Genomic DNA, 20,655 nt, shown 5'->3' with positions numbered 1-20,655 from the left:
AATATGACGTTTCAATGAATAAATCAGTCAGCAGAGCGGCCTGTTCAGCATACAAACCAGCAGAGGGCCTCAGTGTAGTTTCACTCAATACAGCTACTGACAACTCACAGCCTACTTTTCCCTACAAGAAGTATTTTATTCTCACAATATACTTACAATTTTTTTACAATAACAAAATGATATAAATATACAATAGAGAAAGAAAAAAACGTGTATGTACAGGCAACACTGACTGCGGGTGTTCCAGTAAAGCGCTCCCTCCATTAGAAACGTAAACGAAAGGAGGACACCGTCTTGTGAGTTTGACTGTAGCATCAGAGGAGACTGCAGCTCGGCGGTGCAGCGACGGTAAATAGGATCGCTGCAGGTCACATTATAGAACTACTGCCATGCTGCAGCAGCAGGATAAGACAAAGAGGCGCCTCGAAGAGGAGAGAACAGGGTTGATGTTAAAACAGTTCTGAACACATTAACAACAGAAGGGACAACCTTCTATAGTCTATTGTAAAAAATTAAAACAAATGTTGTTCATGTATATATATATTCAGAATAAGACATTTTTAAGACTTGAACAACAGCAACCTTTCTACACGAGGACAGACTTGACAAAAGATTTATTTTTTTCTAAATACGTAAATAAGTGTGATTATCTACACATTGGAAACATGGAGTATTACTTACGTATACTTCACTCATGGGTTTATTTTACTCAACCAACACTCAGTTGTGTTTCAGAATTATAAATCAATTTGATATCAAGTCAAAAGACAAATTTGATGCAACCTTTGGCAAAACTTAATTTAAAATGTACAGCAAGTACTTCAATTATTGCTCGAATTGTTCGAGCTCAGCAGTTGTGTTACTGTAAACACCACATCTTAAAGTCACAGTGACTGCTTTGCTTTGAGTTTTCAGATCTATCCGAGGTGAAAAAAAATAGACAAAACATTTAAAAGACATGCATATATCAGTGGTGAAATTAAAACAGGAAGGTCTCTCAGTCTGCTCTAACTTGACCTGGAAGGGATATAAATAGTGCAATATAAACTGGGCCTTCAGATGGTAACTGCATTAGCTGGCCCGTGTTCTTGTTAACCAACAAAGAATAACAGGGTTTCACTGGTAGACAGGGATAAATGTGATGAGGATAAACCTTATATATGTACAAAAATAACTCAACATGGAACATCTTTTAGTGCCTAATTGAAAGAATTAGCATGTAGAGCCTTCACGTCAATGAGATTCCACATAAAAGTGACTTAAAGTAAGCAGGAATAGGATTTTGCTCTGTTTTAATTTTTCGACAATTATAACAAATGAGGGGACTCCATTTTTAAGCTATTTTTAGCCATGAAATGGTTGTGTGTATATTGATGTCATTTTCAAATATTGCTCAGTAGAGTTGGATAACAGTGCTGCATTCATGTCACAATATCTTGTTGCTTTTAAAGGAAAACATTGTGACATAAACACATTCAGGTTTTCTCATGTGTTGTTCAAGTTACTCTTTGGTTAGAAACTGGGGCACATGGGTTGGTTTTGTGGTAATAATAACCATACCAAAAACAGAGTTATTGCAGGCCTAAATGAGGACTTCAACCAGTGTTAAATACTGAAATATATGTTATTTTCAGACATACAGGGGCTTTATCTGGCAATTTCAAGATGGATTTTTTACTAGAAAGCTACAAAAAGCATGAACTCCAGTTTCAACCTTAAAACCAAAAAGAAACTTGAATATCACATGAAAAAAACAGCAGTTATTTGTTAAGTTTAAACATTCATTAGCACTGTGTAAGCTCTTCATCTAATATGCAACAGGAGGACGACATAATTAATCGTCTTCTGCTGCTTGTTATACGATCGTCTCCCTCAGATTTGCATGTAGGGTAAAGAGGTGTGGGTTGGGGGCAGAATGTAATAACACCTCATTAGTGATTTCTACAGGTACAACCATGATATTAGGCTCGGGGGGTTCTGGAGCACATTGGGCCCCTGTGTCATGTGACATTGTCTCAGGATTCGGAGGCTGCTGGCTTGCAAGAGTTTCTAAATCGGCCTGCTCCATCTCCTCGGCGAGGTCCACGTTGCTCCCGTAGAGCACTCCCATCCTCCGTGCGAGCATGCCCTCCTTCTCTGGTGGATCATCGCCTCCCTCCTTTCCACCCATCCTCTTGCAGCGGTGCATGAAAGCGGCGTGGCGTACGCAGCGTTTCAGCAGGTGCTGGCGGTAAGCCCTCTGGATGACGACGGCGGCCATCTGCTCTTCTTTGTGGCGCATTGTCGTGGTGATCGGCGCGAAGGAGTCCGAGGTGGGGTTGCTCAGGATGAACTTGGCCTGAATGCTCTCGCGCATCGCCACCATCTCCACCGTGTCTCCCAAGACCATCTGTGTGACGGCCAGCAAGACGTCCAGGCAGTGGATCCTGTCCCCGATGACCAGGGGCAGATCCATTTCAATCAAGCGGAGCCGGTTGGGCTTGGCAACCTTCAGCGGCTGCTGCAGGGCATCACAGAAATCTGAGAGCCGGCTATACTCAATGAACTGAGTTCCGTCCACGTCAAACTTCTCCCACGTCTCGTTGAACATCTGGAAGTCGTCCTCACAGAGCGCATCGCCGCTCTCCTCCTGCGCCACGTTGAAGTTCTCCAAGATGATGGCGATGTACATGTTGACCACCACCAAGAAGGAGACGATGATGTAGCCGCAGAAGAACGTCATGCTTATGATCGGGTTGCCGCAGTTGCCCTTTACATCCGTGCCCGGGTTCTCAAAGTCTGGATCGCAGTCCGGAAAGTCTTTGTTCAGCATCGGAAGTAAAAGCCCATCCCAGCCGGCTGACGTCGTGATCTCAAACAGGCAGATAATGCTGCCGCCAAACGTCTCGAAGTTAAATACGTCATCGATTCCAGCCTCCTTTTTGACGTAGGCAAAGTTTGACATGCCAAAAATGGAGAAGATGAACATAATGAGAAAGAGCAGGAGGCCAATGTTGAATAGAGCAGGAAGTGACATCATTAGAGTGAAGAGAAGCGTCCGAATGCCCTTCGCTCCTTTAATAAGACGCAGGATCCTGCCTATTCTGGCCAGTCTGATCACTCTGAACAGAGTCGGTGACACAAAGTACTTCTCGATTATGTCTGAGAGCATCAAACCTGAAATAAAAAGGAGACGATATATGAACACCTTTTATCTGTTTGAACACAATTCACAGCTTCTAAGTAATGTAAATTTACCCACCAGCTATGGACAAGATGACCACAACAAAGTCAAAAACGTTCCACCCGTTGGTGAAGAAGTAGTGTCGCAGGGCAAAGAGCTTCAACACGCACTCGCCCGTGAAGACGACGATGAAAGCAACGTTTACTTTAAAGAGGAAATCTTCCTTCTCGGGGCTTTGGTTGTCCGTCTCCACCATCATGGTCACCATGTTGAGGCAGATGAGCACCATGATGAAGATGTCAAAGAACTGCTGACTGATGAAGTCAAACACTATTCCCTGGATCAGGTTCTGCAGGTCAGAAGTGCAAGGAACAGAAACATAAATCCAACAGGGTCATTTGGTCCGCACCAGAAAAGGTGAACACAGACATCAGAGGTGACATCACCATGAGCACGAACTGATGTTTCATTACGTTGGGTTACATTGTTTATTCTTTTCAACATCAAATAAATAGCCTCGCCCAAACAAAATAACACGTTAATATTAATATCAGTTATAAACAAACCGTTGGACGTGGAATCGGCTTCTGTGGCTTCTTGGAGCCAAGCTTCTTCATGGCTTCGTAGTACTTTTTTTGTTCCTCAGTCATGAAGATGTCTTTATCTCCGTGCAGACACAACATAAGACAAACATATTGTTAATTAATGACCACAAGATTGAGGTTGTGTTTTCTTGCAGATATATTATGTTTTCTAGTAGATAGGTCGTGTGTGCGTCTGTGAATGGGTGTGTGCCTCTCTGCGTCTGTCCGAGGCTGATCTCGCATACTGCTGCACCAAACCACATAATGTTTTGGGTGCTCTTTTATGGCTACATGCTCAAGTACCTCTCGTGGTTGCAGTGACTCACACTTTCTCAATATACTTTTTATTAACTGTTTCATACTGCCTGCCATTGACTCACTGCAGCATTTGAACGAGAGACAAAAGGTGAGTACCAAAATAAAACAGGAAATAGTAATTGAAAACCTGTAAACAGGAAAACAATGGGCCAGGGTGTAACAATTACAGGTATATAAATGAGTATGTGTGAAACTAAAAGAAAAACAATCGCTTTTGTGCAGATTACTAAAAAAAAGTGTGATACTTATCTTTTTCTTTTGTTGGTTGAAGTTGTCAATAATGACACCAATGAAGAGGTTGAGTGTGAAGAAAGAGCCAAAGATGATGAAGATGACAAAGTAAATGTACATGTAGAGGTTGATCTCATAAGAAGGCTGCTCCTCAACCTAAAAGACGAACAAAACATTTAGAAAAGAAAAATCTGTCCCTTTTCTGTTTCTGAACTATAAAGTAAGAAAGGTGGAAGAAGGAAGACACGGGATAGAAGGTTAAACTGGAATAAGATACTAGTCGGAGGGTACTTGTTGATCCAAAGACTGGTCTCACTTCACCACCATCACCACCTGTCGCATATATATTATTACATATATATTGAATTATCTTAAAGTGCAGGCGGGTGTTAGAAAGGGAAGGGAGAATCTTTGAACTACAGACTTGGATTCATATAATTTACTTTACTTATGTTCATATACCTAATAAAAAATAACGTAGTATACATACTGTGCTTGCCAAAACAGTTACTAAGATATTAAAAAGTTATTTGGGATTTCTGATATGCAATTCCTTTATTCTAAATATTCTTTTAATACTTTCATTGCAAGTAACTGAATTAATACATCCACAAAATGTCCAACCTGTATTTGCAATTACTATTATAACAGAAAGAATAAACTGTATATTCACCTGTAGATACAGATACATGAATACGTATAAACACGTATCTATATGTGCATAAATTCATGCATGCATCTAGCGTACATTTTACTATAACTATTTTTAATAATATAATGTAACATAAAAGTATTCAGAATACAAGACTAAATGAAGGGTCTTCTGTTACAGGATGATTTTAATATAATTAGCAAGTGTTCACCTTGTTTTTAGTACAGAAAAATACTACTTTCAAACTACCAACATATCTAATGCCAAATATTATGTTTGAAGACATAACTGTAATTAATAACTACCTCTCTTGAGTCGACGGCAGCATACATGATGTCCATCCAGCCTTTAAAAGTTGACTGAAAAATACAGAACATTTTTTTCAAAATCTGTCATTGAACACAACTTACATACTTATTTCCAAGTATGTAATAATGGAAACCGCTCTCCTCACCACTTGAAGCAGTGACAGGTAGCCTTGTCCCACGTTGTCATAGTTGACTTTGACGTTGACCCAGCGGGCCTCCTGCGTGGCCTCTTGGACGGCCAGGCAGTCGGTCCTGTTGTTGACCTCCGTCATGGGGAAAAGCTCCCCCGTGGTGGTGTTGATGCAGCGGTAGAACTTCCCAGCAAACAGGTTGACTCCCATGATGCTGAAGATGAGCCAGAAGATCAGACACACCAGCAGCACGTTGAAGATGGAGGGAATCGCTCCAACGAGAGCGTTCACCACCACCTGTTCAGAGGAGAGGACTTTGTTAGAGTTGAGGGATTATAAAGAAGTGTATAGAAATGTTCCCTGGTTTATTTTGTTTGCAAGAGTGAGCAACAAGCTTGCAATTGACATCAAGTCCTGCCCGTACTCTTACCTCAGTCAGCTCTGGTACAGCAGCCATGATGTGAGCATGCATTCAACACACATTGTAGAGGAAAGCCAGTTAAATTAGTGTGATAATGCATTAAACATCACAGCATCATCTAGATCAATGTTAGCTGCAGTGGTGGAAGAATTTCTCTTTACTTAAGTACTTAAGGAGAAGAGAAAAAAGTTCTGATAAATACAAATATATTTGATTTCTCAAAAATCATGACCAAACTTAAGTAAAGTACAAGTACTTTATTAAAAAGAATGCACTCGGTTACTTTCCACCACTGGTTAGTCGTGCACATTGCTCAAACGTGGTTGCGCAGAGAAAAACGTACCCTCATCCCTTCAAATCTCGACAGTGCCCGAAGAGGCCTCAGTGCCCTGAGAGTCCTGAGGGACTTGATCGGTCCGAGGTCCGAGTATCCCATCCAGTTGGCAGCTAAACTAATCAGGGAAATCTGTGGCAGAATCAAAACATTTCCTATTCACGTGTTACCACGGAAATGATCGGACATCAAACATGTTCGTACGCATGTTCTGTTGCAGCGTTACACATACAGATGAGCCGTGAAATAAGATGCCGAAACTCACATCTACGATGAAAAAGTCTAACCAACACCAAGCGTTGGTGAAGTAGGTCTTGAAGCCGTATGCCACCCATTTAAGGAGCATCTCGATGATGAAGACGTAGGTGAAAACTTTGTCAGCATACTCCAGAATGATTTTGATGGTTCGGCGTCTTTCTATGTATATATCCTCAAACGCCTGCCAAAGGAAGATATAAGATACTCAGACACACGTCCTAATCGTGATACAACATCGTAAAAAAATGGTCAACATTTCTAAATTTGATGCAGTGACGTCGGCACTCACCAGAGCGCCGCTGCTGAGGAGGATCATAAAGATGATGAAGGTTTCAAACCAGTCATGCTCCACAATCATGAAGCAAGCCCTACGGAGGTTCCACCATTTCTTGCCTTTACCTTGGGTGATGTCCGCCGTCAGACACGGCCAGCGCCTCACACACTCTGAGGGGAGAGGAGAGTCAAAGAGGTTCACCGTGAGAAGGTCATTTTACGGTTTCAGGGTAAATTATCCTGCGGTTGGGTTCATACCGTCGGTGAAGCAGGCCGCTGGCTCCACGGGTTCCGGCTCTTCTTCCTCCACTTCTTCTGGTTCAGGCTCAGGTGGTTGATAGTCCACTGTGCTACACACTGAAGAATCCCCATCATTCAAAGCACCCATCAGCTAGTCAAGAATTACAATTGAAGCTCAGTTACAAAGCCACCATGCAAAACATACATTTTTGATTCCCCCCCCCCCCAAATGTATAATGAGCAGAACCACATATACAGTAATGACCTTATTAATCAATGATTGGAAACAAGGATTTCTTTTGTTTTGGAGTCTGCTGAGTTACTCACTTTGACTTTTCCCAGAATGCTACTTTCATCTAAGTTTTTCTGAAATAGCACAGGAATAAAGAATGCACTTTAGTGAGCATTCATAAGCAGTAAGACATAAATTCTTTCCCCCCAAAAGATATTTAATTAGATAAGTACACAGTTAAGACGACTGTAGAAGGCTCTACACAGGTGTCAGTCTAATTATTTATCATTCTATGGAGTGTGTACGTCTACAGACGCTGTTTGACTGACATCTCACTTTTATTTACTTTTTTTTAAATTGACAATACTCTTTTAGCTTTTCGTTCACCGTTTAGGACAAATATTGTATTGTGTATTGTCAGTGCACGTAGACAAATAGATTGAACATGTTGATTTATCTACTGTACTTACCTCATTATTTTTCTCATCTGAAATCTCTGAGTCATTAGCATTATCAGCATCATCCTCGTCATCCTCGCCCAGGTTTTCAAAGTCTGACTCAACCTGAGCGATTGGCACGTTGACACTGAACTCTCCGTCCACAACAAATCCAGAAGGCCGGCCTTCGACTAAACAATTAAGTATCCCATCTGCCATTTTCTGACCGGTGTCCATGTGGTTCATTTCAATTTCCTCCATTTTAGGGCCCTCGTCGTCCGTCGGGCCCTCCTCGGGCTCCTTGGGCTTTTTGCCGAGAATCTGCTGGACGGTTCGAACGACGAGCGCTTTGGACCAGTCGATGCCTCGTGTGATCCTGCAGATGGCGATCTGGAGATTGTTCATCTCCCCGTCTTCGTCCCCAGTGGAGAGGTTGTCTCCGCTGAACGAGCTGAGCAGCAAGGCCAGAAAGAGGTTCAACACCTGACGAAAGACACATGAAGGAAAAGATAACTTGACACTGAAATGTCAAATTACCACAATTTATTTTCGCACCTTGATGTGAAAAACAAAAAACATTTACTGCAAGAAGTCTGTATTTAGAATGCAGCTACAGTATCTGAAATAAATATAATTTTACAGTTTATATCAGTGATTAATGTACCAGATTTAAACATTTTTTATCACAACTAAGGGTGAGCGAATCCTAGGTTTGCATGTGAAATAATTATTATTTTTATAATCGCTGCGTCAAAGTATGCCGACATTGCTGAAAACAAAAGTCTCAAATACACATCACATATCAAATTGGTCCTGTGATGGCACATCAATAAATATTATGTCGTCGGCCTCCTGTTGCAGACGCAGCTATATTTAGAGTCTAAACCCGTTGGTCATTTTCTCGGTGCCTGTTCAGGTTTAGCAGGAGATCGCGGTTACACGGCAGGCTGATCTGCCTCATTCCAGTGTGGGAGCTGTGGATCAGTAAAGAAGATGAGCTGCACAAAAAAAAACACCCGAGCCCAACGGTGGAGGAACAACAACAGTGTCAAAGAAATGTAAAGAAAGAAAGGCACAAAATAAATTCAGTTCTCTTTAGAGCTGCTCTAATAACCTGATGATGTGAGAGGTTAAGTTTTTATCTAAAAGATACATTTGACTCTTTTTTTTTACATTCTTGTCGAGAGTTGGAAGAGAAGAGCCAATAAAACTCTGATGTCTTTTAGCCAGTAGACAGTTAGCTTAAGTTAGCTTAGCGTAAAATCTAGAAGCAGGTTGAAACAAGTAGCCTGGACAAGTAGTCTTTATGCTAAGCTATGCTAACTGTCTGCAGCTTCAGATTTAACAGACATGACGTTGGTATCGATCTTCTCATCAAACTCTCGACAAGAAAACAAATAGGCCTACTGACCAAAATGCTGCACTTTTCCTTTTCTTTTCTAGCTTTGAGAAAGAATTCAACATGTTCTCAATAATGTTGGTCTGAGCCCTTACAATTATGCAAGATAACATAAAATATGTAGTGGTTTTCTTTCTTCTCAGGCAAAAACTCGGCAGAGGAGAGCGTGGAAATTCAGAAGCATTTTTTGATCATGAAGAGAAAAGATAAGCAGAACAAAATGATCATAATCGTCCCTAAACAAGCAAGTTAAATCCACTCCATATGCTGTGGCGCTGATGGTTCATTATGATTACCTCTTCATCAATTACGCTTTAATCTGCTATCAAATTACTTTTCCTTTACACCCAGTCCCCCTGCCACCGGAGCTCTGCTCGCTCAGCTGTCGGTGTTGGCAGCAGGCTTCCTTGAGCCGGATCTTAGCACACACTCAAGGTCAAAACCACTGTTTGGTGGCTCGAGTCATTCGATTCAAATAGAAACCCCCCTCCTGTGACGTGTGCTGGTAAACTATTTGCCTTTATGTCAGTGCAAATAGTGTGCATCGCAAGAAAGCCGTGGAAATTTTGGCACAGTGTGGCCGTCGCAATACTTTAGTCAGCTTGACGATGAGCCATTTCCTTTCCATTTCTATGAATAACCTAACAGGAAATGGTTTTGGCTCTGCTCATTGAATACAATGCTGAAATGAACAGAGCGATCATCTCTGTATTATCCCTCCTTCGTCCTTGTTCTGTGAGGCCAAGATAAAATGTCAGGGACAGTATTTCCGCACGATCCAGACAGTCACAAACTCTGCTGCCTCTTTGCACAAATTCACCCAGACGCTGTGTGAAAAGGTTAGTGAACAGTTATATGAAACTAGAAGAGCATTCGGAGAGCGCAGACCTCCACCAAGCTAATCGGCTGAACATTTTAAAGGGTTTTTCCTTGGTCCAAGATACACCCTTCCACCAAGTTTCATTAAAATCTAATGTCTCCTTAATCCTGCTGACAGACAGTCAAAGCAGATAATTATAATTCACCTATGGGAACGGAGGGTCTGCGCTCTCCGAGTGCCCTTCTAGTTGTTGTTGTTTTTGAGTGGACCACAGGAAGACTAGCCATCACTTTGAGGGTGCTAATGGGGGCAAATTAAAGAATATTACTTAAACTATCTGGATTTTGCTTCATCGTTTCTCTGGCACCTGAAACAACACGCACCAGCCACAACATCCACTTTCGTTTTTTTAAGTTTTGTAAGATCATTTCCCCCCACGCTTTAGATTTAAGATGGGGATCAGCAGTGAATGAATAATTGTTGCACTCACCACTAGATTTCCAATGACCATAACCATCATGAAGACAACCAAACACATCCCAGCTCCGGCCACTTCCATGCAGTCCCACATGGTCTCGATCCACTCCCCGCACAGGATGCGGAAAACGATGAGGAACGAGTGGAAGAAGTCGTGCATGTGCCAGCGCGGCAGCTCGCAATCCGAGGAGATCTTGCACACGCAGTCCTTGTAGCTCTTGCCAAAGAGCTGCATACCCACCACAGCGAAGATGAAGACGATGATGGCCAGCACCAAAGTCAGGTTTCCCAAAGCTCCTACCGAGTTACCAATGATCTTGATCAGCATGTTGAGCGTGGGCCAGGACTTCGCTAGTTTGAAGACACGGAGCTATCTCCAACACAGGACAGACACAAGCAACAAGACAGTGAATAATAAAGAAGTTATCTCATTGTGGTAAATGGACACGAGTGAATCCAATCATTGTTTCTCACCAGACGGAAGGACCTGAGGACAGACAGCCCCTGGACATTTGCCAGCCCCAACTCCACCAGACTGAGACTGACGATGATGCTGTCGAAAATGTTCCAGCCAACTTGAAAGTAGTTGTAGGGAGCCATGGCGATCAGCTTGAAGACCATCTCCGCTGTGAAGATCCCAGTGAAAACCTGCAGGGGCAGACATTTCTGTTCAAATCAAGTCTGAGGCGTACGGACATTTCTGCGATAAAATTGAAATGTAATGTGGCACATATTCACCAGATTCCCCACGGAGAGCATGTAGTCAAACTCTGGGGTCATGGGGTAGTGCTCCATGGCCATGAAGAGGGTGTTGAGCACGATGCAGATGGTGATGGCCAAGTCGACAAAGGGGTCCATCACTACAAAGAGCACCCACTTTTTGAAGAGCACCCATCGCGGGTGGCAGTCCCACTTCAGGAACGTGTCGGCAAACTTGTACCAGGCGGGTGGGCACGGCCTCTGAGCATCCTCCAACTCTAGACAAAGGAAAACAATTAGGTAGTCTACCATCACTTCATCAAAGCTTTACAGGTCCACGGTATCATCTAGCGTTGAAACTTCTACTGTGTGCGAAGTGTGTAGGAGAATTACGGTGGCCGACACGAAAACGCAACTGGCGTGTATTGTATTGATTTTTAGGTGATTATACACTGAAGAAAACATACTTAATATTAAATTCCATTTCTGCCAATAGATCCCACTAAATGCTACGCGCGGTCCCGTTAATCATCTTTAAATGACGTGCACAACACAGCTAACGGAGAGCACTGATGTGTGTGCCAAGTTATAGTCGAGCTAAAATAGCCAAAGCTTAACACCACGAGGGCGCGACACTGAAAGTTGACAGGGATTTCTCCAGCGCACAATGTGATTATTGCAAGCTCAAGACAATGCTACTGTATTGGCTTTGGATAAAATGAGTGTATAATGTGAACAACTGCTTGATAATCTAAGCAATTAGAGCTCACATTAAAGCATCTCATCTTCATTCCCTGGAGGAACTTGACACTTGCAGAGGCTTACACCCTGCTGCTCCGTTGTGTCGTCTTCTTATTTTAGTTTAATCAAAGCTAGATAATAAACCCTTATACCTTGGGGTTTTGTACGATAATCCTCGGTGCATTATCAGTGTTAAGTTTCTACCTTTGTTGGCACTGTACCTTCTATAGCAGCTACAGTGAGCACCGTCAGAGCACTAGCAGTCCTCCGTTTCAGGCCTGGTTCGTCCAGATGAACCATGCTGTGAACGGAGCCCAATGACTTCTCTCCACATTCGTAATCTGCAGCAGACTGTAAAATGTGTTTAGAAATGTCGTCAGCTGCAAATCAAAACCAAAGGCTCTTTTTAAAACAGTGAATTGTGACCAGAGGGTGACGGATTCACCTGGACCATGGTGGGCGCTCTGACTAACAGACGGGGAATGATTCTCCCGTTACAATCCTTGATAATTTCATCACGTTCAAGGCTCCGTTCATCGTCTGTCAACTCAGACATGGTGTGATGACTCAGCGACTTCTTACTGGTTAGAGTGGCACAGCTCCCAAGAGCTTGACCCTGAGAAATTAAAAATAAACATCGAGAGTTAAGTTGATCACGTAAACAACAATTACAGCAAAGATCTTCATTTTTTTTTAAACATATGATGAGCCGTCTGCTTATTGCTTGTAACAGTTACCTCTTCCTGATTCTTGAGTTGCTCTAGTAGCCGCTGGAACTCTTCCTCTTTCTCTATGGCCTCTCGCTGAGTTGCCTGATTCTGCTCTTCATAAGCCATGGCTACCACAGCCAGGATGAGGTTGATGAGGTAGAAGGAGCCCAGAAAGATGATTACCACAAAGAACAGCATGTATGTCTTACCGGCCGCCCGCAGGATCTGTGTTTGGAGCAAAAAAGAAGCTACGAGAACTAAGGACACATTTATTCACTTTATGACTGAAGTGTTAAAGAGTTCCAAGTTAGACTTGATGAATCTGTTTGCAACAAATGAAAGAAGTGCCAACCAGCTGGAAAAGGTTCTCCCAGTAGTCCTGGGTCATGAGTCTGAAGAGGGCCAGGAAGGCCCAGCCAAAAGAGTCAAAACTGGTGTAGCCATAGTTGGGGTTCCTCCCAGCCTTCATGCATTCGTATCCCTCTGGGCACTTTCTATCAACAAAGAGGAAGAGGCTGCAATGGCTCTCCCAGCTCTCCAAATCACACTCCGACCAGATAGAATGATCACGGTAGTGTCAGTGTGCATAATACATACCCAGCATCAGAGCTGTTTCCACAAAGTAGAGCATCTAGGCTGCCTTCCAAATAATAGTGATTCTCTAGAAGCAAACAAGAAGATGAAACCTTTTTTCCATTAAGAAAAATATCAGCTTAAAAGAAAATAGATGTAAGATGCGTTAAACATACCTATGTTTTCAATATAATCATTGAAATTGAAGGTGCTGTTGGAATATGTGGTATCATTGAAGCCCATGGTGCTGTTGAAGGACGCCGTGTCGTTGAATGTGGCGGTGGTGTTGAAAAATTCAAAGGCGGTTTCGTTTGTCTGGAGGGGCCATCGCACACATTTCTGACGCAGATTTCCCATAAAGAGTTGAAGGCCAATGAGGGCAAACACAGCGAGCGCAAAGACGGTCAGAATCATGACGTCCACCATCTTCTTCACTGACTGGATCAGAGCGGCCACGATGGTTTTCAAACCTGACGAAATGCAAGGGATACGTCTGAAACAGCTCTGCGACAACCAAATGATAATAAATATAACAAATGATTCAGTGAAGCTATGAATCTTCTCCCAAAACATAATGCCAGAGGACTTAAATGAAAGTATTACGTTTTATGTATATATGCCGTCTCGTTTGTGAAATTACACTCGTACTCAGTAAAATACTGACTCACACACACAACACAATTTAAAAAAAAGAGATTAAAGAAATACCAGGAATCACAGTAATTGTTTTAAGGGCTCGAAGTACACGAAACGTCCTGAGGGCTGACACGTTGCCGAGGTCAACAAACTCAGTGACGTATCTGTGGAAAGACACAAAACAATGAATCAAAGCCAAATAAGACTCAACATATTATCTATTAACTTTCCCTCCCCCCCCCCCCCCCCCCAATTGGCTTAAAATGCACAAAAACAACTTTTATAGTAGCTGATCTCAAAAATGTCACTTCTGTTTAACAGCAATTTATGCATTCAATTTTTTTGTTTTAATGTCAAGATGGGGAGTTTATGCAACGTTACATCTGATAAACACAACTATTAAAAGTACACGTACGCCATGCTGATCACCATGAAATCCAGCCAATTCCACGGATCTCGAAGGAATGTAAAAGATCCAAAACAGAAACCTCTTGACAGCACTTTGATTGTTGCCTCAACGGTGTAGATGCCAGTGAAGACATACCTACAAGTAGGAAGAAACACAAGTTAGTATAAGAAAGTGTTAAATGTGACACAGGAATTACCAATAATGAAGTACTCACTCGACGGTTTTACTCCATGCTGGAGGGTTGCTCATCGTCATGAAAACACAATTCGATAGAATCGTAATCATGATGAACATGCTAAATAATTTAATTCAGGATTAAGGAAACAAACATTGACATGTATGTATGTATATATATATATATATATATATTATATAAGCAGAAATGTTCCCACTTTATTCATAGTTTAACACCACTTTATATTTATATAACATGAACACACTTAATAATTAACAAGCTCAAGCAACAATAGTTCAAAGGATATGAATGTATGAGAATTCTGATGGATCCTCTTCTAACCAAACTAAAGGGGCTCAGAACGTAGCAGGCCGGTTCAGCGTTGAACCTGAAGATTGTGTTTCCTTTAGTGATCACAATGAATGTCTGAAAAACACACATTATAAATGTATAAATGCAAAAGACGGTACAGATTCTAAAAGCACTCCCTGTATTTCCAATAGATAAGTGATGACAATCTTGAAATGACACTTTAACATTCAACATGCCACGAATGAAATGGTATACATTGCGTAAGGGATACTGTATGCAGCTGAAATGTATCTGAAGTAATACATTCTGTAGTATTTCAAGGTTATGCAGGGACGGAGTCGAGCTCATTAAACACTAAGTGTGTGTTTTCATTGCCATGCGAGACCCAGATGTGCTCAAACTGACGTGCTGTGCTTTGTAGAAGGGGTCCAGATCCTCCAGAGGCATGTTAAGCATCTCTGATGGAGCGTCTCCGTAGATCATGGGCAGACTCTTGCCCGCCTCCAGACCAACGTTCGGGGCTGCTGGCTCTTCCCCCTCGTGGGCCTCATGGCCCCCATGGCCCCCGTGGCCCTCGTGGCCCTCTACTGCTGCTGCTGCCTTTTTGCTTTCCGCCTTGAGCCTCTCGATCTCCGCCAGCGATTCCTGGGTGAAGCGGCGGAACTCGTAGGCGCCTCGGGGAGGGAGCAGGGATGCCATCTTCGCATCGCGAAGGGATACCGCCACACAGGGGTTTCCCTAGGAGGAGCTGCAGGGAGGACGAGGGGGGAATCGAGATAATACATTTTGAGATGCAATGGAAGAAGTAGCATTAACCATTTTGACTTTAAGGAACAGTGTGTAGGATTTAGGAAATGTAATTTCATAATTATTACTATGTTAGCTTAGAATGAGCCCTTTATATCTACGTAGAGGGTCCTCTTCACGTAGTCCGCCATGTTCAACGTATCCTCATACAACAGTTTGTATGATATCCTACAAAATAAGTTATACCTCTCTTTTCGAGCATTTTTCCAAGAAAGTCCAGCAACACGTATCAATTTCTGCTCGTTACATGCACACGGTCTTTTCTGAATAAATTTCCATCTCCACACATAAATAATAACCATGGAAGTGACGTTACTGAAGTGAGAAATGTATCAACGTTTTTGTACTTTTCTCTAATCTTTACTTTTTTTGTGAAATATTAGATTTTGTCAATTGTTTAAATGACACAAGGGTTTGGTGGAACTGCTCAAAACATGTTCACCTTGTGAGGAGTCACATGTAGACACACTTTTGTTTCAAGGGGTCAAAAGCCAATAAGGTTGGAAGATTTCTTTCACCTATCTCCGAACCCCGACAGGTTCATGTCTCCATACGCATGAACCCCTCCTGCCCTGCACCCTGCTCCACATCTCTGACCCTTCACCCATCACTACAACACCAGCACTTTAAAGTGTCAGGACGGTAACAAAATGACTAGACGCACTCGGGACGAGAGCTTGGACTTTCCCACCGCTCTAAAGAGACTATGACATTACTCGTGTACATCAGATTACTTATTAGCCTAGCAGACGCTCCATATCGGATCCAAGAGGAGTTCGCTTACATCCTTTGATGCGTTTAGTAACCGGTCTGGAGCAGCTGAGGTTAGGCTGCTGCTAGCAAGGCAAAATAAAAGGAGTAAAGTATCCTTTATGTATTTATATTAGATACTTTTCTTTAAATGGATGTACCCTCCAATACAAATCAAAAGATATACTGCTTGAGTAATAGTGGTCTACTATTATGTACTTTGCAACCACTTAACTTGAAAGTGGTATTTTTATTAAAGGGGGAATTATCAATATGCATTTTGAAAGTTAAATCATTTGCAAATTAGCTTTGATATGCATTTGAAAATATTTGGAGGACAAAAACACAACGTAACTATAAGTGGGCCTTTAGCTAACAAGTAGTAGATTTAAGGAAAGTTTGAATACATAATTGTGCAGCAAAAACCGCTTAGATTACTCCAAGGTAACAAAATCTACAAGGCATCAGCTGTAGCCTTGACACCACTTGCAATAAAATCTATTAAACTAAAGGTAAATATTTCGACATGTTCTGAAAGTTAAATACAGAGACAAAGAATACAGGCATGGCATTAATCACCAGGAAGGCCGTAAAAAGAGAAGAGCTAAGAGACACAGACATGAGACCATCAACATGGCAACAAGAGAAAGCCACTGATCACACACACACACACACATACACACACACACACACACACACGTTAATGCAGCCTCCTCAAACCACCTCACTCACACAGAAAACGATGCATTCCCAAACACACACACACACACACACACACACATATGTGAGGAGACGCACACACTCAAACAGATACGGTGGCCGTCCAGCTGCTCCGGGCCATCAGGACAGAGCGTCGTGTTACAGAGGCCCGATGACTCCGCTCATTCCGTCCTGGCTGAGCCATCGCTCTGCGCCTCACATCTCTCCGATAAACAGGACAGCGTGCCAAATTATCTTACCGAGCGGACTCCTCTTCCTCCACCACCTTCCATTTTACACAAGGGCCCCCAAACACAGTAAGCTTCCGCCGCACCCCGTATCTGCCACTTTACTAAAGCTCCAGATACATGACACTTGAGCCTTTGAAGCCCTCTTTAATCATTCCATCTTAACTCCATCACTCATCAAACCACCATCTTTTATCCCACACACACAACTCTTTTCTCCTTAAAACATGGGTCAGTATTTTCTTCATCCAACCAAAAAAGAAAACCTTCAGATTTATTACCAACATCAACCTGTGCAGCCCAACACCACCTCCATACTAAGCCCTCGTCTCCCCCCTCATCATCCCGTTTCAGAACCCCCCCCCCCCCTCCTCCTACCCACTCAAGGAGCCGCGGACCCCGCCGCCCTCGACCGTGAGCCAACCTTAAAATACACATCCTGAGAATGGATGCGTTTCTGTGTGGCTTACGTGGGGAACATTTCCTGATTGCATTACGTCACACAGTTACTGCTGAAGCCATCAGATGTCCTTTATTAAAAAGAATATGTATAAATGAAAAGCCTGCCAATCTTAAAAAAAGTCCTCCCTGATGAGGTTGTTGCCTCGTCAGCAGTGGTGTACAGTAACGAAGTAGAAATACTTCGTTACTGTACTTAAGTCGTTTTTTTTGGATATCTGTACTTTACTTTACTATTTATATTTCTGTTGACTTGTACTTTTACTTCACTACATTTTGCAAAGAAAACTGATACTTTGACTCCGATACATTTCCCCTGAAACCTTCGTTACTCGCTACAAAATCAAATCTATCTTTAGAAACAAAATGAATCATGAGACCAACGTCGGGGACTGTGGTGGAACAGAGACTGCAAGCAAGCAGGTTTGGCGAATCAGTGGTCCTAGCTTGCAAGTTAAATCATTGGTTAATCACGTTAATGCGCAATTGCAAACAAGCGCTCTCAAAGCTGCGGTGTTTAGATTCCCAGTGATGCCCAGGATGCTAGCTAGCTAGCTAACATGAGTAGAATTCCACACAGGACGGGTGGGACGAGGAGAGGTGGATGGGTCAAACAAACACTGGTGTTTCCTCCAGGAGGCCGCAGTTTGTGCCGTGTGTGAAACGAGAAGCCAATGTTGATTTATTTGTGACGTGACTTCCGTACTTAAGCAACGCCACTTCCGTAGATATTTTAACGCAAACCACGATCTTTTCCTAAACCTAACTAAGTAGTTTCATCGCCTAAACCTTAGTTGTTTCCTGTGAAGATGGAAGTTTATTTTGAAAAGACAGTATGCATGTAACAAGCGAAAACAGACTCATGTTGCTGGACTTTTGCAGGAAAAACGCACGAAAAATGAGGAGTAACTTTTCGTAAGATATCAATAAAACGGGGATGAATTTATATCATTGTATAAAGAGAGTGACATGAGAAGATCAATCTCATGTCTGTAAGTTAAATCAGCTATAATCACTATTTTAAAGTGATTAGTGACTCGTCTAAAACATTTAAAAAAGGAATAACTTCAATAGAATCATTCTATACACTTAATACACTTAATACAATGTAGCTTCTTTACATTCTAATAGAATGCTACATTGAATAGAATGCTAAAGAAGCTACATTGTATTAGAATTGTCTTTTGAAGATGAACAGGACATTTTTTCAGGTTCAAGTAATGACTGGGTTGTTACTTTCGGTGCTGCTTTAGTATTGATCATGTTTTGATATTTGAGTCATTTTGTGGATGATCAGATGGAGTTCTGATGGTAGCAGTCGCCCAATTGCAGATTCAGCTTGAGCAAAACCTTTGCCTATTGTGTTCAAATCAGGCCCATAGGAAGGCAGGTGTCCTTTGCATCAAGTGGATATTTTTTGCTGAACACAATATTATGCATTTGCCCTCTACATCCTCTAGTCGGAATGAGCATACTTATAAACGCACTGTTACAACTCCTTCATAGTGTCATATTGCTTTTCGGAGAATTATGATGATAAGTTCATAGTAGATGCAAAAGTATACTTATGTACAATATATTATGTTGAACATTGTTGCTCCTGGATGGATCACAGCCAACACAATTATGTTCAACACAGCTCCATGTCCTTGGTCATGGTGCCACAGCACTTAAAAGAATAAACTTCATAATTCTCAAAATTCTGACCCTTTGCTTTTTTATTAACAGCATTTACTTGTACTTTTACTTTCAATACTTAAGTACATTTAATATCAGAAAATTACTTTTGATACTTAAGTACAATAAATATCAGATACTTTAAGACTTTTACTCAAGTAGTATTCTAATAGGTGACTTTTACTGGAGTAATTTTCCAGTAAGGTATCTTTACTTTTACTCAAGTATGGCTTTTGGGTACTTTATACACCACTGCTCGTCAGTTGGGTAAATAATATGTGTTGGCGCCGTGATAAAGTTTGTAGCTACATGTATCAGCGTGTGCTTCTTCACAAGTGCAATATTCAGTACCAGTCAAACTAGATTCTCTATATCGGGCTTAAAGTCATCAGAAAACATGTGCAGAACATACAGTCCTGTCTAGCCTGATCCTTTATCTAAGTTACATGTAAAAGTCCTGCGTCAAAATCCTACCAAAGTAAGATTAAAGAGGTATTATGAGTAAAATATGCTAAAGTATCAAAAGTAAAAGTACTCGTTCTGCAATCGAAGAGCTGTAGGAACTGATTAGATTGTTAATACTGATGGTTCAATGTATAAGCAGCATTGTACTGTTGTAGCTGCGGAGATAGTTTTAACTACTTTATATACAGTCAGGTAGTTTTGTCCAGTGGTTTCCAACCTACGGGGTCGGGCCCCTTAGAAGGGTCACCAGATAAATCTGAGGGGTCGTGAGGTGAACTGGTGAGAAATGAAGAGAAAAGACAAAGTTCTGCTCCACAATTTTCTAATATTTTTTCTAGAGGTTTCAATAATCTTTGCTTTTTTTGTGAAATAGGGGATCATTTTAGCTCTTTGAGCATCAGACATTGCCTGTGTCCAGACCTTTGAAGACAATCAGCTGGTTTCGTGACCGTGCTCGTTCACTCGCCCTGAGGACAGGTGGCCCAGCTGAGGAAGAGGGAGTGGAAGTTCAGAAGCTTTCCCCGACAGTAATATATATATCAGCTTGCATGTCAGCGAAGGCCATGTGACCTGTGAGATTCCGGTGGAGGATATAGACGATGTAATGTAGATACCTCTTCGTTACACTAGCCGGCCGTGGAATGCACATGCCAATATTCACCTCCGGAAACTAGCCGAACTAGCTTTTGGCTTTTGTCAACCAAGGGTAGCTCGAGTTCATACGGCAAGAGAGGCCGTGCATTCAAGAGGCCAAGTTCACGAGAATAAGATCTAGATAGAAAATATGTTTAACTTGAAGATGAGCAAAAACTTTCCTCGAATAGTAGGAGATGACTTACATGCTGTCTTGTACTACGGATGTGATTTTAACAGAGAACCTCATGTTTTAATCAGTTTTAATGACTTATTGGCTCAACTCTGACAAGTTCAAAGTCCTGTGGCGACATGACAAACGTCTCAGTCCCCTCATTACACAGTGCCTACCACTCCTGGAATGTGGTGAAGTTGTAAACAACA

General features: G+C 42.0%; 1 protein-coding gene across 2 annotated transcripts; it reads right to left on the bottom strand.

Annotated features, from left to right (window-relative positions):
* Positions 1-1,793: 1,793 nt before the first annotated feature.
* scn4aa (sodium channel, voltage-gated, type IV, alpha, a) lies at positions 1,794-15,232 on the bottom strand. 2 transcript variants are annotated; one of them, XM_076092863.1, is made up of 26 exons: positions 14,939-15,232; positions 14,525-14,647; positions 14,261-14,346; positions 14,053-14,181; positions 13,710-13,801; positions 13,178-13,471; positions 13,026-13,089; positions 12,781-12,922; positions 12,456-12,653; positions 12,164-12,334; positions 11,940-12,069; positions 11,017-11,255; positions 10,753-10,926; positions 10,292-10,648; positions 7,616-8,065; positions 7,241-7,279; positions 6,932-7,064; positions 6,690-6,844; positions 6,408-6,581; positions 6,152-6,274; positions 5,403-5,684; positions 5,254-5,307; positions 4,313-4,452; positions 3,730-3,832; positions 3,242-3,512; positions 1,794-3,156 (listed from the first exon to the last, which is right to left on the bottom strand). In XM_076092863.1, exons 1-26 carry the CDS (start codon positions 15,230-15,232, stop codon positions 1,856-1,858), a joined length of 5,718 nt encoding a protein of 1,905 aa, XP_075948978.1. In that variant the 3' UTR covers positions 1,794-1,855. The 2 variants fall into 2 exon arrangements, with proteins under 2 accessions (XP_075948978.1, XP_075948979.1); XM_076092864.1 differs by lacking the exon at positions 7,241-7,279 and having other exon boundaries at positions 3,730-3,827; positions 4,311-4,452; positions 7,607-8,065; positions 14,261-14,341; positions 14,610-14,647.
* Positions 15,233-20,655: the final 5,423 nt, after the last annotated feature.

Source organism: Anarhichas minor, unplaced genomic scaffold (assembly GCF_050575085.1).
Source record: "Anarhichas minor isolate MPS153535 unplaced genomic scaffold, ASM5057508v1 ptg000017l, whole genome shotgun sequence".
Taxonomy (NCBI): domain Eukaryota; kingdom Metazoa; phylum Chordata; class Actinopteri; order Perciformes; family Anarhichadidae; genus Anarhichas; species Anarhichas minor.
This window is presented reverse-complemented; position numbering and strand designations above follow the sequence as displayed.

Bases quoted from the DNA above. Each gene is read 5' to 3' on its own strand.
- scn4aa (XM_076092863.1), bottom strand. From the start codon at position 15,232: ATGGCATCCCTGCTCCCTCCCCGAGGCGCCTACGAGTTCCGCCGCTTC. The intron at 13,802-14,052 runs GTACGTGTACTT...GTCTTTCCACAG, and splicing joins TTCATGGTGATCAGCATGGC to ATACGTCACTGAGTTTGTTG. The intron at 4,453-5,253 runs GTAGTTATTAAT...TTCGTCTTTTAG, and splicing joins CTGCCGTCGACTCAAGAGAG to GTTGAGGAGCAGCCTTCTTA.